The sequence below is a fragment of the Stigmatopora nigra genome, chromosome 12, assembly GCF_051989575.1.
Source record: "Stigmatopora nigra isolate UIUO_SnigA chromosome 12, RoL_Snig_1.1, whole genome shotgun sequence".
In the NCBI taxonomy this organism is placed as follows: Eukaryota; Metazoa; Chordata; class Actinopteri; order Syngnathiformes; family Syngnathidae; genus Stigmatopora; species Stigmatopora nigra.
In genome coordinates this window covers 2,836,188-2,853,691 of record NC_135519.1, presented here as the reverse complement: position 1 = coordinate 2,853,691, position 17,504 = coordinate 2,836,188, and the positions used below count along the sequence as shown (strand labels likewise).

Below are 17,504 nucleotides of genomic sequence, written 5' to 3'. Positions count from 1 at the left end.
CTGGCCCGGAGTCAACTGGGATAGGCTCCAGCAGCCCCCGCAACTCAAATGAGGATAAAAACGGTTCAGAAAATGAGAGATGAGGTTTGCCTTGTACATAAGAGAAATGAAAAATGATCATTTCAATGGAAGGGCATCTACAAAAAAAATGTCAACCAAAAAAAGGGTGACATTTTATGATGGACTTGCCCACTAATTTTAGGCTCCTCAAAAACATTTTGACCATCAACTAAACATCAGATTTTTTTATTTAAATAGCAAAAACTATTTGTGTTATACCTAATAGAAATGAAAGCATATCATTTGAAACCAACGACTTAATTTGTTGTTGCATGACACACTGTGACAACCAAAAGCAAAAAGTGTACTACTTCTGGTGCCGAAAGGTCCCTGCAATAATTGTCTGCATAGACGCCTGACTGCATGACCCCTCATTGGCCCACATACCGGGTCCCATTGTGTGTAGCCTACATTAACGCAGTAGACAGCTTCCAGAATCTTCAAGAATAAGATAATGTGCGCCTGGAGGGTAAGGTGAGGGTGGGAAGGGCGAAACTGGGTACCTGATTAGTTACGCTATTAATGTATAATGTGAAAGAGAACACCTAAATTGCCACACCCCACAAAAAGTAAAGTTCAATCTAACCTGTGCAGCCAAAATGAATAATGCATACAGATGCAAGTGTACTTCAAATAGAGTCTAAATGATATCATAGCTGCAGTATTGTTTATGGCAGTCCTTTCCATTTTTGGTCTTATTATTTTGGACGAATATACTTATGTCACGAATATACTATGGATGCCCCGATACTGACTTTCTGACTTCCGATCACTTTAGGGTGTACTCTGCCTTTGGTACAAAGTCAGTTAGGTTCAGCTCCAGCAACCCCCACAAACCTTTCGAGGATGCACAGTATGGACGATTCATGAATTTGTAAGTTAGGAAATGATTTGTTTACGATATTATATGATGATCTGTTGTGGTCATTAGATTCTAATGGCATGTACCCCCACTCAGCGGGCATGTTTGCATAATGGTTTCATCTACAGCAGCCGAAAAGCACGATGGTACTGAAAATACATGCAACTACTGGATCAGATCCAATCTAGTGGCCAAATCTGATACTCCAAAAATAGTCGAATTAGGTGCCGATACCGTTTATCAGATTAGGACATCATCAACACATCTTAGTCATATTTTAGTCATTTTAAATTGTGTTAGTCTACTTTTCATTGGCAAGTACTCAAAAAGTTTACAGGGGTAAAATTCTAATGTTTTAGTTGACAAATACACAAAAAGGCTTAATTCCGTAAAAAACTGAAGTACGTAAGTTAAAGTTTAAAAAAAAAGTATTAAGTTAGATAACATGCCAAAGTTAGCAGTGTAAACGAGTTCAAATATTAACCTAAACTTGGCAATTCATTTACACAAAAAATGTGGAAACAAAAAATTCAATTAGAAAAAAAACAATATGCCGATTTAAATTGTATAGGTCTATGATACCTTAAATTGACTTGTTACAACTTATCTTTGGATAAATATCAGCATGGTAAACTTTGAGATTCAGCTTCATATTCGTGCTACTGTGGCTAACATGTTTGTGGTTCGTGCACTCCAAAAGAGAAAATGCATTCCGTTCCTCTCTCGGTTTAATTAGATTCTAAATATGACCATATGTGCTCGCACCGTTTCCGACCACCAACCTCCTTTGGTGTCATTGTTAATCACCACTCACCGGTGACGGTGGGAGGGGGGGTCAGGCAGCACATGTCCCATGAATGACACAGCCATACACAGGCTGAGGCTGAGCAACTACATGTAGAATAAACAAATGTCACGCTTTGTGAACATGACGGAAACTGTCACATTTCCGTCTGGCGATCACCATTCTGTTACATCGAAAACCTGTTTTTAGGTTGGCATCATTGTCATTATACAGAAGAAAATTAGGGCCACTGAAGAGGAAAAAGGGGCCACAACACCACAATAAACCAAACCGCGTCAATGCAGCAAAATTGGCAGTGGTCCTCTAAATACTAGTTGGAAAGAGCATACCAAAACATGGTCAGACAACTTTGATACCCCTAAGCTGCTCCTCCTCAACTCAGTTCCCCGGTTGGCCATGAGATTTCTACAACAATGGGTGTAAAAAGAAAAAAAAAATGTTTCGGCATCAATTAATTGTTATGTGTTGATTTCATATAGTATAGTAAACATGTAAATTTGCAGTTTTAAAACGGGGAAGGCAAGATTTGCAGACAATAATGTATATTGAGAATTTTAACAGGATACAACACCGTTCTGCTACAGACTTACTACCAAACACAGTCTTCTTATAAATTGTATTCTGGCTCAAATGATTGAATTGTGTTGACAGAGGGAACATTAGAAACACACACATTGTAAGCACCGGGAGTGTGATTGACAGTTGCCTCGGACACGCCCACAGAAGCCTAACACTGACAGGGCAAGCCATTTTAAAATCATTACTCTTGTATTCATTTTTAAAATTATTCTTTCAAGTTTCTCAGGGTTGTTAATTTTCATTTGACATTTGAATTAAAAAAAAATAGTTGACACATTCTAATTAAAATGCACACTCAAAAAGACACTATATTAATATCATTATTAATGCAAAGCATATGCAATTAAAGACTATTTCCTAAACACAGTGAATTGAATTTGAGAAAAATATATACCGTATTTTCTGGCAAATATTTCATATTTGTCCTTCAAAAAAATGAATGAATCGAGGGTATGGCTTATTTATATGTGCACAGACTTGAAATGCATGAAACTGCAAGGTGACAAAGACGAAAAGCCATAACGCAAGACAATGCGGCTGATACCGTCATTTATTTCAAAATAGAGAAATATAAAATGCTTAACAAAATGTATTTTGACGTCGATGGATGAAATTCAAGAAGAGGAAAAAACGTATCTTGCATAAAACATTTAAAAAATGTGCACAAATTAGACTTAACAAGCACAAAATGTAAGGTGACAAAGAAGAAACACCATAACGCAAGGCAAATTAATTTTGACGTCTATGAATGAAATTCAAGAAGAAGAAAAAACTATCTTAAATACATGAACAATGAGATACTGGCACATGCATCTGCATTGGCGGATAACTGGCTTGGTTGTTTTTTTTGTTGAAAAAAAATTCAAGAGAAAAAATAAACCATAGCTTCCATAAAATGTGTAAAAAAAAAAAAAAGCTCATTTACTCGTGCCACCCATTGCTCGCTCAGGGTGCCGCCATCTTACCTAGGGATGTCATACAAGACCGCTATGGACACCTGGTTGTACTGCTCACATGACTTCTTTTTTTAATTTGTCTACTTGCAGGCAACACCCTTTAGAAATGTGCAATCCAGCAAACGGTACACACATTAGCTTTGTAATACCCTTAGTGATTTTTTTTAAAGCTTTTCCCTTCAAAGTAACATTTGTATTACCCATTAAAACCATAAATATGGAGGTGATCCAGGTGCTGTTTTATAGAAGCGAAATTGTAAAATTCAAAAATTTTAAGCCAATTTTAAGTGCACAGCTTATACGCAGAGGCAGCTAATATGCGAGACAATAAGGTAATTCAGATATATTTCAGATGTGTATGACTTTAAATCAGTGCACCACCATTTCGTGAACCCATTCACCCTAATCCAAGAGATGCTATGTTGCATTCAGGGTGTACTCACATCTCAAGCATGACCTCATTGAGGTAAACACCATCCAATAATTGCACATATTCCGACAGTTTGCTGCCATCAGTCACCATAGGCTGCCCCACTGTCTTCACCTGAGAAAAAGGGGACAAGGGTTTGAGAAGGGGGCAACCACCTCAAATAAATGACCAACTGGTAAAGATAAATTCTTGTGCTGTAGCTGTACTTACCCAGCAGACCAATGGTGACAGCATGAAATGCTCCAGTAGGGGGCTGAAAACCTCACTTTCCATTTTTTACCAACACGATGATTGCAGTAGATGGAAACAAAATAGGGAGAGATGGATATGAATCTGATGAGTTGCTTTAGACTCCACTCATGTGGTTGGCTGGTTTATTAAAAAGAGATCCATTTTGTTTTTTACTTGCAGTTCTTAGATGAGGGGAAGAGCATAAAAAATGAAGATTAATCCACATATGTCTCGACACAACCCAGCTGTTCTCCAGAAGGCATCTCACAACCAGTAGCTTCCAAGAAAAAGAGTGAATGAATAAATCCCGGAATGTAAGATGAAAAACCACCTCCACGAAATAAAAAAAAGGCAAAGGAATCCAGCTTTAATAAATTCCAGACAGCAGCATTTTAAGTCCTCGTTGTGTGATCAAAGTACGTGTGCCCTCTCTCATCTGCTGGCAGTTAATGAGACTGAGTGGCAGCTGAGGAGAACGAAGACCCGCCCCCATCCGTTGACCACGCCCCTCTCTCTCCCTCTCTCGTCCTCTCGCATACTTGTGCGCATGCTCATTCCAAAGAAAATAGGAACGTGTTTTTTTTTATCAATTTTTTTATTTGGTGTAAAATATTGAAATATATGTCTAAATACACATAAAAAAATATATATATAATAATAATTGTGCGGGAAAGAGTCTGTAGAGCTGGCAGGCAACGATCATGTTTCAATGCCATTGACAGAAACAGAGATCCGTTTCATTTAAACTGGTTGGCGGTTGGCAACTAGGTCAAATTTATTGGACGTCTAGCACTGTCACTGGCGGTGAATGGTTGGTAGCGTTAGGCGTTTGATGGCTCTGTGTCAGAGATGAAAGGTCAAAAGGACAACGCAATGCAATTTTTCATCTTTAATGTCAAGTTTTGCTTTGCCTTTTTGTTTTACTTGGGTCAGTTCCTAACCTTGGGTGAGCTAGGCAGTTGCCAAGGCGACAACTAGTAGGGGGCACAAAATTGTGTTGTGAAAAAAATACAACGGGAAAGTATTCATGCTACGCTTCCTAAACATTTTTTAACTATTTATTTATATATTTGTTCTCTTGACACTGCTACTGTTTTATTTCTGTTTAATTTTCCAGTCAGAAGTTGATTAATTGTGAATTTGTGGCCCTAATATATTATGATGTGATAAATTATAGTGTAATAATAACAGTTTGTATGAATTATGCTTTGATGAAGAAAAAATACATACCAGTTACATAACAGTCAAATATAAAGACAATGGATAACAAAATAAATTGCCTCTGATGGTGAAATGCAAAATGAACACTATTGGCTTTATTCATATACAAAGTATCTTTGCTTTAAACACTGTGCAAAAGAGCAGCTACACAATTTAGTTGTCTTCTGTCTGCCAAAACAATACAAGATATTGAAGAACTTGAATTTGTTGTCCCTTCGTGAGTTGATTTCTTTTTTATTGCAAGATTTCAGATTTCATTTTTTTCTCTGACTATATTCTTTTAGAAATAGAAACAGACATTATGAGCAGCTACTCCATTCTTGAAAAAAGTGATGATTTAGAATTTTTGATACGCAACTCCTGGTTTTAGTAAGCCTGGTGACGGTGGGGTAATGTGTCTGCCTCATAGATCTGCGGTCGTGGGTTCGATCCCAAGTAGCTCCTCACTATTTGGACTTTGCATGTTCAACTCAGGCTTGCGTGGGTTTACTTTGGTTCCCTCCCACATTCCAAAAACATGCATGGTAGGCTGCTTGAACACTCTAAATATGAATGTAAGTGTGAATGGTTGTCCGTCTCCATGTGCCCTGCGATTGGCTGGCCACTGATTCAGGGTGTCCCAAACCTGGCTAAATTACTCCAAGTATAAAGTAGAGATTAAAAGCCACATTTCTTGTTATTGACAGCTTCGATTGCACACACTGCAGTATTTGTGTCGACTCAGGAATTCACATGTTAATTCACAGATCAATATCTGAGTGCTTGACACGCATAATCTTGAATCAATAATTAAAGAAGAAGAAGAAGCTTCAACTCATGAAGAAGCTAGCCAGGCTCCTGTTTGCTTTTGGGGCTACGGATGCTGGTGCTCGGGGCTAAACACATAAACATCCTGAACCGACTTGTTCGTACAGTATATGCAGGGTTGCCTTGAAATAGGAGTTCAATTTGGTGTGTGAGGATGAATGTATGCAACACCCCACAATGTGAAAACAGCAGTTTCTTCTACTACGTAAATCAGTAAATCAGGTTTAATTCAGATACTGTAAATTAATGTGTTAGTCCCTACGAAACACAGGCTAGTGACTAAAGATGTTTGTCCACCAACAGAAAATATTTTGTTGGGGCAACACAATGACCTCAAGGCCTCGGCAACATAAGCACAATGTATATATTGAATGTAGGTATTTATATTTTAGTTTGGAGTATGTTGAACAGGGATTTTCCTTTACCTTGACCAATAAACTCTTTCTGATGGTCTCTTTCTTTGCTGGTAGATGCAATGGGGAAACAGGATTTGACAGTTGAATCTCATTTTAATAATTCAGATTTTGACAAATCATGACATGCTGGAAAAGCAAAGGAAAATAATGAAAGTGTTGCATAGTTTTGTCACCTGTTATATGTAAATATTTTTTTATTATGTTGTTCCTGATCTTAAAGATGAACTCATTCAATGCCGCGAGGAATTGATAGACATCAAATGTAGCCAACCTTTGCTTCCAGTCCGTTTCATCATTGGCAGCCAATGAGTTAAAAAATAACTTGTATTTTCACTTATAGACGTTGCTTAGTACAAACAACAGGAGTTGTGTTAATGTGTGCGTGTATGTATGTATGTATGAGTGAATACACACACACACACACACACAAGCCAATGTCAATGTGAGACAAAAAAATTTAAAAGTTAGAAAAATAAAACTAAGAACACGAACAGCAAAATAAATTAATAAATAAAACTTTTTTTTAAATCAGATTTCATATAAAAGAGCCTATAATGGAGGGTAAACATTTTATTTAAATGCAATTAAAACATTCCAAGTGCCTTGAGTACACCTCAGTTAATCTCTGGCACCACCGTGTGGTCACTAAGTTTCAAGTCTACCACCATTCCCTAGAAAAGTAGTGAGAACTGTTTAAAAGAGTTTCCCGAGAATGTTTTGCCTAAAAATTTAACAAGTACACGCCCATATAACAATGCAGATGACCAACTAGTTTCGTTTTACCAACAACGTATTGATTCTTGAGCACAGAATTTTATGAGCGATTACCTACATTTTCAGTTTGGTAATTCCAGTGGTTATATTCCAGAACAAACAAAAACAGAAACTGTATTAATAACTGTAATGAACTTGAAATGACCATCTTTTAGTTTTCTAAGTACCATCAGTGATTTTAAACATGCAAATAAATACTAATAGAACACAACAAAATTTGTTGAAATGCCATTTTTTAATAAAAAACATTTCAATATTCCAGTTATAACCAAGCTATGAAGAACAACCATCCACACAAACAGTAAATGTACCACTGTCCTTATTTAATTTACACCCATGCAAAACAAACCTGACATCCAAACTTGAGTTTTATATTTTTTTATCTTCACAATGCAGTCTCCATGAAGCGAATAAGGCTTTCTTCTACTCTGTGACACGAGTAATTCTGAATTGTCCAGCCAATAAAAGGTGAAAAAAGACTAAAAAGTACATGCATATTTAATCATCATCATCATCATGTAAAACTGCATATATTTTCCTATTTATGAACGGTTGCTTTAAAACACGCATTTTCCCTCTGCAAACAGTAAATATTTATATAGGATGCAAAAGCTACACAGTGTATGATTGTGTGTAAAGTTTAGGTAGTTGGTGCAATCACTTCCGGTTTGGTCACATGACAACTATACTAGGTACATTAAGACTCAATAGTGGATTCATACCCTGTTTTGTATGTCAGGAAGAAAAACTAATGGAAGAGATAAAAAAAAAGAAATACTAATACAAAAAAAAACATTGTCTAAAAAAATGGACTATAAAACAAAATAAAACAAAAATGAGGGGAAAACCCCCCTAAAACATATATTATTATTTGAGGGGAGGGGGCATCTAAAATAAAAGTAAAATAAGACAAAAAAATAACATGAAAATGGAAAAAAAGTGAAAGATAAACAATAAAATATTTTATTCTTAAGGGAACAACAAAACTGAAAATTAAGTATAAATGATTTAATATATACATTTAAAAATAAAACAAATATTTAAATCAGTGGGGAAGGTGAGTGACAATGTTTTTGTTTATTTTTTTTTAAAATCAAGAATAGGAGCGACATAAAATATAAAAAATGAAACTCCAACAAGGAAAAACAATGTCATTTTGGTGGTTCAGATTTGAGTTGACATGATTTCCGAGAAAAATTGTTTACGATATGTATCCTTTTAAAGGGATGATGTTTACTTGCATGTGCTCGTGTAATTCTTTTTTTTTTAGCGGCAGTAGCAAAGGGGTTGCAAAACTTTCAACCCTTTTTCTTTGTCCAGTTCTGATTTTAATCAAAACATGTAAACACTAAACAACAAGTACAACATTTACAAAAAAAGGAAAGGGCCTGCCGGTTGATTGCCTTTAGCAAGAAAAGCTCTTTCTGCCTCGTATTTTTCCCTTTTCTTTTCTTGCCTCGCGTTTCAGCCGACAGTCCGCAAACGTGCTCGTCGAAGCGAAACGCACAAGTATGGCAAGCTCGGGTGGACGATTAACACGAGACGTGGGGTGACGACATCATCATCACGATTAAGATCAGGGAAAGAAAAAGAGCAACAGTCGAAGAAACAGTATAGGCCAGGAGACGTGGAATCATGCTTATACACGTGCACACGTATGGAAACCCGTTCATACCCATGCACTAGTACGCTCTTTTTTCCTCATGAGTAAAATATCTGCCAGGATATGCTAATATAAATAATATCAATACTAACAATAATAATAATAACTACGATGGATCTGCTAACTAAAGTAACAATTTTCGGAGCCAATCCTTGGAGTGTTTTTTTTCTGATTTGAGAATTAAATCACCAAGACAGAAATTTTTAAAAAAAGTCATCTAATTTTACATGTTTTTAATTTAATTTTTTAAGAAAATGCCTATAATGGGTTTGCTCACAAAAGGCGCAAACAACTTGGGACGCAAACCTCAAAGTTTCTAAGACAGTGCATTATTATGATTATATATTTGTAATTACTATTTGTAAAAATTGTAAACCCATCAAAAAATGATTAATTTAATTCGATTTTTTTAATTTAGAGAACAAATATAAATTCCTAATTTTGTCATATTGCAAAACGTGAAGACAAAGAGTGTACTACTACTACAGCCACCTCACGCTAAATCGCAAGTTAATGGAATAAATGCTTCAACAGCTTTCCACACAAGCACACACACACACACACATCTTGCATATAAATGTCGATTTATACAGGAAATAAAATCCCCAAAACTGTGTTAAAAAGAATAAAAACACTAACAACAGTGGGCGGGATCATCCTCATCATAAAAAAAACAAAAAAACAGAAACAAATAAAGGTCCCTTTAAGTAACGTGACTAGTCCAAATTGGATTTGTTGCTGCTAATGAATACTCCGTGCGTGAGTGTGTGTCTGTACGTGCGAGCAGACAAGACAACGGGACGGCATGAAGAGGAGCAAGGTGGCAGAACAGTACCCACGCTCCCTCAACAAACATGCACCAACCGCATGGAGGAACCGCTCTACGCCCTCAGTGGGCCTCCTGTCAATTCAGTCCAGCTAGTAAATTATTGTTTGTTTTGTTGTTTCAAGATGGGTTTTTTTTTGTTGCCTTCTCTCTTTTAGACATTATTGTCTTGGTTGCATTTGTGCTAGTGTACCTTGTATGTTGTTACCCTCTTGTTCCAGGTCAGGACGCTTGCAAGCATGGAGGAGAATCCATGCTCCACCCGATAGCTTCAAGAGTTTAAGATAAACTGAAAGGGAAAAGAGAAAGAATGGTCATTCATATTTACTGTATTTTCAGGACTATAAAGCCCTATTTCCTATTTGCACGGGTCTATGATTATCTGTGGACATTTGATCATCTGCTAATTACCACCTAATGATGGCTAATCAAAATTACCACAGCAGCCTTCATTCATCAGGACAGATAAAAAAAAAGGTGTGCAATTACAAGGGATTAAAAGTATGGAAGCATTCACTGACATTGCAGTCACTTAAAAAAAACTCCCTAACCGTTTTTTAACTTAACTTCTGTTTAAATTTCTTTTTTTTCCTCCCGCTGGCGGCCAGGCTCAGGCAAAGAAAAACAAAACAAAAAAAAACAAAAAGAAAGAAAATAATTTTTAAAAACTACTTCAAGGGAAAAACAAAAACAAAAAAAATGAAGATTTGTTTTAAAAAACAACCTTGAAAATAAATTACTCCGAAAAAAACGGAGTTAAAAAAAAAAAACAATCCCCAAAAATAAATAGTTACAAAAACTGTTTTCAAAAATAATTAAGAAAAAGAAAAACAACCACCGAGAGCAACTTTTCTCAACCATCCAGGGGCAAAAGTCATAACAAAACGGTTTAGAAAGCACAATATGAACATTGGGCTCTAGGCCAGGAAACTCTCCAGACCTTAGTCCCATAGGGAATTTGTGGTCAATCCCCAAGAGGCAGGCGGACAATCAGAAACCCACAAATTCTGACAAATGAGTGAGCGGTCGCAAGCACAAGTGAGTTTTTTCACCTTTTCTACAAGATCTTTTTTTTATTTATTTAATTTTTAAATGTCAAAATACGTTTAGTTTAGCGTTTTATCTGTTCATCTTTTCTCTATTTTGAAATAAATTACTGTATCGGCTGCATTGTCTTGTCTCATGGCGTTTGTCACCTTGCAGTTTTGGGCATGTCGTCTTTTTATGCGCATATAAGCCGTAAAACCTCGATTCAGTCATTATTTGTTTTTGTCCGACAAATGTGGCTTATATGCGAGTAAATAGAGTAATCCACAACAAGTTTAAGTTAGCTATTAGCGGTTTGAAGGATTTCAAAGGAATGGACATTCACATTGACCTACAACTGAGCTGCTTTGCCATGTTAGCACTGACAGCAATGTCAATTCAAATGATCTGTTGTGTTCAATAGCAGGGAACATATTGAAGCAGCTCACCGTGCGTGGGGTTCACTGCAGCAGTGCGGCGGGGGCTCCTGAGCAGTGGAAGTGGACATTGAGCCACTTGGTGTCACGGCGCTGCCAAACGCGGGTCTCCTCAGACTGGCAGGAGCGCGGACGACCCTGCGCGTCCATGTACTGCGTGAGGCGGATGTACGCGATACACGCAGCGTCGTCGCCCATCAGGTGCACATGTGGATTAAGGATGGTGGTGTGCACGGGCTTGCTGTTCTTACTCAACACTGAGAGAGGACAAGAAGAAAGCCGACATACAATTAGCGCCATGTGACAAAGCAAAAGGACACTTGGGAGTAACTGGAGGTTTTTTCCAAGTCCCCTTAATAAGTGAAACAAAAAATAAAAACAGTACATGTGCTAGTTACGAATAAAAATAAAATATGAATTTAAAATATCAGTTTGTGTTAAAATTGATAGTTATCTAATGAAAATAAAAAGTCACAGTCCTGAAAAAAAATTAATATGAATTTAAAATATTTGTTATAATAGATATTGTTAATACATGAATTTAAAAACATGTTATTTTTAAATATAATTTATTTGATAGAGGGTTTACGAGTTGAGTACGACATGCCAATTTTTCGTGATTTAGAATTTTCAACTTTTTTCATTTAGTATTATGTCAGAGAAAAACTAAACACAAATCCATCTGCAACATTTTTTCATCACGACAATTGAGGTTAATTTTTGGTGTGAATAAACAAATGTAACTACTATGCCTCAAAGTATAATTATCAAATGGCTCATTATTTACAGATTTGAAAATTCCTAAGAATACAGTTTAAATTCATTCAAAATCACTTTGATAGAACTATTGACCGCGTTTGGATTGCATAAAATATAGTAATAATATATTGATTTTTTGTTGCAGTTGTATTTAAGATAAATATGATTGAATAAAATCGTACAGTTGTCGAAGTAGAACTTATGGAAGTCCATGCCTTCCACCAGATTTCCCAGAGCTTCTGGTTCGAATGAGGTCAGGCCTGGATCGCAGATTCTCCTGCAACAACAGCAGCAACACATTAAAATGACTCCCAGTTACAGAACTTATCATGATAATGTTCAGATTTTTAACAAATAGAATAATCCAAAAACAAACGTACGTGTAGGCCTCAAAGTCACCATTGTTAATGGCTTCAATCAGTTGCTCGGTCATCTTAATGATTTCTTGTTTGCGGCCTAAACACACAAACACAGAAAGTTTAAGTCTTTAAAATACACATTCATAAACTCTGTGTACTTAAAAGGTTTTACAGTCTTCCCTCAAATTTCGCAGATAATGTAGAGCAGACATTGCTGCGATAATCGAAATAACACAAAGTAGGATCATCCCCATTTTAATCTATACCATACTTGCAGATTATAACATCTATACAACACCTAAAAGTAGTATACATTAAACGTTACAGTTATATGCACATGTAAATATTCATCTCTCTCATCTCATTTTCTGAACAGCTTAATCCTCATTAAGGTCCTGGGGGGTGCTGGAGCCAAACCCAGATGCCTCCAGGCCAGAGGCGGTGGCCTGCCGATTACAGGGCACAAAGAAACGGACAACCATGCACACCCATACCGCTAGGGGCAATTTAGAGTGTTCCATAAACCTACCATGCATGTATTTGGAATGTGGGAAGAAACCGGAGTACCCGGAGGACACAGGCCCGCCGGGGAGAACACGTAAACTCCACACAGATGGACATGAGCTGGATTTGAACCCTGGACACCAGAGCTGTGAGGCCAACGCTCTAACCACTCACTCCACTGGGATACATAAGTAAATATTGTAATGTATAAATATTTCAATATAATCTATCCACAATCTTCTACTTGCGAGTTTTAGCGTGAATTTGATAATTTTTTTATGACCATTTTTAATATGGTTATTTAAAATACCACAATAGTCTGAAGCAGAAAATTGGTAGAGAATGTCAACAATCTGACACACATTATGAAAATCTGCACTAGAGAGTGAAAACCAAGGGGTGGCAGTACAGGATTAGAGAGTTGCTGTGAAAGAAAAGATCATTACTAAATGGTTGCTTAAAAATTATTTGCTGCCGTTGACTGTGGTAGAGGTCAAATCCACTAGCACATTATCTCTTAGGCGTTACGAGTACAAATGGTCTATCGCTACTAATGACACTGAAACATGATCATTCCATTCAATGGGATCAGATGATGTCACCACATTGTCCACATGCGCCTTCAACACGAGGACTCGGCATGTTCTCCGTCTGCTTGTAAGCAGATTAGCTGCTTTCAGGAGGTTTTGGGACTAATGACAGGATTAAGTGTTAGTGTCACTTGGGCACAAAAGCACACTTGTACCAATGTCGCCTGTTCGGCCACACGGGCGAGAGAGAGCCTTGCCCTACAAGATTCAATGTCTGGCCAAGTTGACATTTTCGGTGTGGTCGGTAGCATGTTCAAAAAGGATGTACTTGAAAAATGAAATTCATGTACACTTTTAATAATAATAATAATAATAATTTTTTTAAATAATTCTTTCAAATGAAAAATATTCAAATTGTTCAACATGGCAACTTAAAAAATATTTTTAAATACAAAAAATATAAAATCATTCATTCAATATTAAACATGAACTAATCATGTTCAGCCTAAAAAAAAATGTGACCAGAAATAAAAATAGCAGCATGCGGAGAAAGTGAAAGTGGGACAAGTACCTTTCGTACCTTTCATCTCCTCTTCTTCAGCGTTGTTGCAGCTCTCCGTGGAGCCCTGCAAGAAGACCATCATCACATGCTTGAGATACAAACCCGATTAAAGAAAAATACAAGAAAAAAGATAAGAACAACACACGACAGATATGACCAAAAAAATGAGATTGAAAGATACCAATAGAGACACAGAGACAACATACATGATAACCACCAAGGAGCAAAAAACAGCCGGGCATTGTCCAAGCCTACTATTGCTTTTTAATTTGTTTTGATCCCCAGATTTGGCCTAAGATGTTTTGTAAAATAATAAAATACTTGTTTTTAGGGTAGTATTTAGAAATGAATGCCGCCCGGTGGTGCAGTGGTCCACTCACCTGGCTTAGGTGCAGGCAAGAATCCCACTGGTGGGGTATGATTGTGAGTGCGAATGGTTATTTGTCTCTGTGTGCCCTATGGCTGACTGGCGACCAGTCTTGGGTGAAGTCTGTCTTTTGCCTGAAGTCAGTTGGACTAGGCTCCGGCAATACTTATGAGGATGCCAGGTATGTAAAATGAATGAATGAAGGTATTTAAAGATGAACAAAGACTATTTCATATTTGTGCTCAAATCTAGTGCCTAATTGACATGGCAAGCCAAGATGAATGCATTTGTATATAGCACAATTCAAAACAAATAATTCAAAATTGTGGCTTTTGTTAAATATAAGATAACTCTAGAATGAATAAAGGGATTGTTTTACAATTTGGAGTATAGTAGGATTTGTTTGTCAGGTGAATTGTAAGAGGTGGTTACTTTTGGGGTGGTAGGGTCAAAAGTTAGAAAGGTCAGAAAAAAGAATTTTGCTAAAACTTAAATAAAGGGTTAATTCTCAACCTTGCTGGATACATTTACAATAGGTGATTCGAAGTTGGGGTAATGAGATAAAAGGTCAAGGAGTTAGAAAATACATTTCGTAATAACTGAAGAACAAAGAGAGGGATTGGTATCAAATTTGCATGACATGTAATTTGAAACTGAAGAGGTACATAATTCCATTTTGGGGTGATGGGTCACAAAGGTCACAAAACAAATTTGTGACACTCAATAATGAAGAAAGGGATATTATCAAACTTGGTTTGCGATATATAATTGAAGAGGCAATGACATTTTGGGCTACTAAGGTCAAAAGTCAAAGTTCATATTGGTCAGAAGTGGAATTTTGTGATAACTTTTTTGTCCTTAAAGGGAGTGTCAATTCTACCAAAATACAGTGAATTTGATTGCTTAGGCGGAACTCTGCTCTCGTAAGTCCTACTCTTTCTGAGTTCACTTCAAGTAACATTTACTATCCCAAAAACTTTCATAACTATTCTTTTATTCAGGGTTTAACTTTGGGCTTTTGCCTTCCTGCGTGGAGTTTGCATGTTCTTCCTTATTTTGGGTTTCTCCCCAAAGACATGCATGTTAGGCTGATTGAACAATCTAAATTCTCCTTAGAAGTTTGTCTATGTTTTTCTTATTTACTCTGAATCAGTTGCGACTCCACCTCCACGACCAATGTTGCCTCTAATTTTTTATATGTCTGGGAATACAGCCAACCTCCCTGAGAACACCGAGGACCAGTGTGAGCAACATCATAAGTACTGGCACACACCAAAATCACACCTGACATAAGCAAGTTCATGTTTACTATCCATAAATGATCTAATCAGAATAAAATGTAATGATTAATGTCTATGAATAAAACGTCCTAATAAAATGTCACTAGAATATGCACAAAACTGACTTAATTTCACCTTATTTTATACATCTGTCCTCACATCTCATTCAAATGACTTTTCTGCTGAATGTGTCACTTGAGATAGTCAAGCTTCCATTTTCATCAGTGGTCTCTAACCGGTCCTCAGCTTTTGCAATAGTAATCATTAGATAGTAGTCAGGTGCTACTTATTTTAGAAGACCCCTCATTGGTTAAACTGTCGACACTGGATCGGTTGAAACAAAGACCAAAACCCACAGCGGCCCTTTGGGGAATCGGTTTGAGACCCCTGAATTATATGCAATATTTTCCCATCGGAAAACTTGCTTACAACTTCAGCTTCACTGCATGTTTTGCAGAGGAGACATTTCTCACCCAATTTCCCCACTTGTTCTTTTATTTGTTCATACTCCGACAGCTATTCCATCTTAAAAGGACAACATTTCTTTTTAATTGTGGCTTATTGAGTGGCAGTGCCACAGCCTGGTCATTTGGCCATGATAAAAACACCTGCACCCATGTATAACACGTAACTAACGCAGCCAATCAATGTTGTTAATATTTCCTAATGCAACGGAAGTAAATTGACTGGACGGGGCGTTAGTTTTATTCGTAATTACCGTTTGTTGTCGTTTGTCAGTGATAGGCTACCACTCTCCAAGTTGCATTGCAAAATGGCATAGAAAAAATTCTAATGTGCTTATTTTCCTTTACGATTCAGGTTGGAATTTATTTTGTGCTCTGCATATATTATATTACATTGTCCGCGACCCTTATAAGGTCAAGCCAGTGTTAAATGATTTTCTGTTAAATTATAATGATTTGTTTCAACTTTTTATCTATTGCAACCTAAATGATTAGTTTTTGTCTTAAAAGATTTATGAGAAATGAAGTATTTATCATACAGAATATTCTAGAGTTGTATATGGAGATCTTTGAGCACGATTTGTAAAGTTTAATATCAGTGCTGAATTATTAATTACTGACTATATTTGCCTGCACACTTTGCCCCAGCCTTTAGCATGTATAGCACACTAGTGGTTATTCTAATAAACTATGAACGCCTTACTTTTGTATTGTCAGTTGGATTGTGCACGACAGTGTTCTGCATTTCATGGCGGATGTAGGACACAATTTACCATGCAGAGACAAATGACTGAGGATAGATAGATGACGGACGGGCAAGAGGCGAGAGAATAACAACATTCAGTGACAGAAGTTTACACAATGGCACAAAACAACCTTCCAAACTTCTTTAAGGCAAGAATTGGGAATTTGTTGCATAACAAGAACCTCTTATCAGTATATTGGTTGCATGTGTTTTGTGAAGAGGATACATAAAGATGCAAGGATGGAGAACAAGACCATGAATGAAAGAATGCAAAGTGTCACATAGATTAAGCGTCTGCTTCAAAAAGTGTCAGACAAATGGATGAACAAGCCCACAGCGAGCGAGCGGCGAGAGCTCATCATCTCACCATTAAACAAACACTCGAGCTGGACTTCCTTTTCTGACAGACGGCAAAGAAGAGGAGGAGGAGGAGGAGGAGGAAAATAAGCAGGAAAATCATAATCAAAACAAAGAAGCAGCCAAATTTTGGGGCACAGAAAAGGAGGAAAAAAGCTGACAGTCACAAAAAAAAGAAGTAGGCCACTAAAAAGAAAGCACATTTTTGCTTACGCGCAAACATAAGATACTATGACCTGATTAAAAACTACTCAACCCAGCAATTTATCTGAGAAAAAAGACAGGGAAGGAAGAGTACTACTCGAATTCAATGAAGGTCACAATGTGGAGTAAACGTACCTTTACGCCATCCGACTTTTTGTTCAGCAAAGTTTTGCAAGCTGCAACACAGAGAAGGAGAGAATTAAATCACGAACGTTTAAGAATAATAGAAAAAAGGAGAAAAAACAAAGAATATTCATATAACACTAAATATCAGAGGGGA

The 17,504-nt window shown here is 36.9% G+C and overlaps 2 protein-coding genes across 13 annotated transcripts in view; both read right to left on the bottom strand.

Annotated features, from left to right (window-relative positions):
- Positions 1 to 4,381, bottom strand: part of ccdc88ab (coiled-coil and HOOK domain protein 88ab) — a 57,720-nt gene extending 53,339 nt beyond the window's left edge. For 5 of the 7 annotated variants that reach the window (XR_013327997.1, XM_077729081.1, XM_077729083.1 and 2 more), the window contains exons 1-2: positions 3,903 to 4,381; positions 3,706 to 3,806 (exon numbers count right to left, since the gene is read on the bottom strand). Coding sequence is in view for 6 of the 7 variants with exons in the window: in XM_077729081.1 (XP_077585207.1) it covers positions 3,706 to 3,806; positions 3,903 to 3,965 (164 nt within the window). In the remaining variant the exon portion in view is untranslated. The remainder of the gene's footprint in view (positions 1 to 3,705; positions 3,807 to 3,902) is intronic. The other 2 variants (XM_077729086.1, XM_077729087.1) reach the window with 1 other exon arrangement.
- A 2,976-nt stretch (positions 4,382 to 7,357) lies between these two features.
- LOC144204982 (calcium/calmodulin-dependent protein kinase type II subunit gamma-like) overlaps positions 7,358 to 17,504 on the bottom strand; it is a 28,712-nt gene continuing 18,565 nt past the window's right edge. For 2 of the 6 annotated variants that reach the window (XM_077728994.1, XM_077728990.1), the window contains 7 exons: positions 17,360 to 17,400; positions 17,031 to 17,063; positions 13,826 to 13,871; positions 12,233 to 12,308; positions 12,035 to 12,129; positions 11,106 to 11,350; positions 7,358 to 9,919 (listed from right to left, as the gene is read on the bottom strand). In XM_077728994.1, coding sequence (XP_077585120.1) covers positions 11,118 to 11,350; positions 12,035 to 12,129; positions 12,233 to 12,308; positions 13,826 to 13,871; positions 17,031 to 17,063; positions 17,360 to 17,400 — 524 coding nt within the window. In that variant the 3' untranslated portion in view covers positions 7,358 to 9,919; positions 11,106 to 11,117. Of the gene's footprint in view, positions 9,920 to 11,105; positions 11,351 to 12,034; positions 12,130 to 12,232; positions 12,309 to 13,816; positions 13,872 to 17,030; positions 17,064 to 17,359; positions 17,401 to 17,504 lie in introns of all 6 variants that reach the window. The other 4 variants (XM_077728988.1, XM_077728989.1, XM_077728993.1 and 1 more) reach the window with 3 other exon arrangements.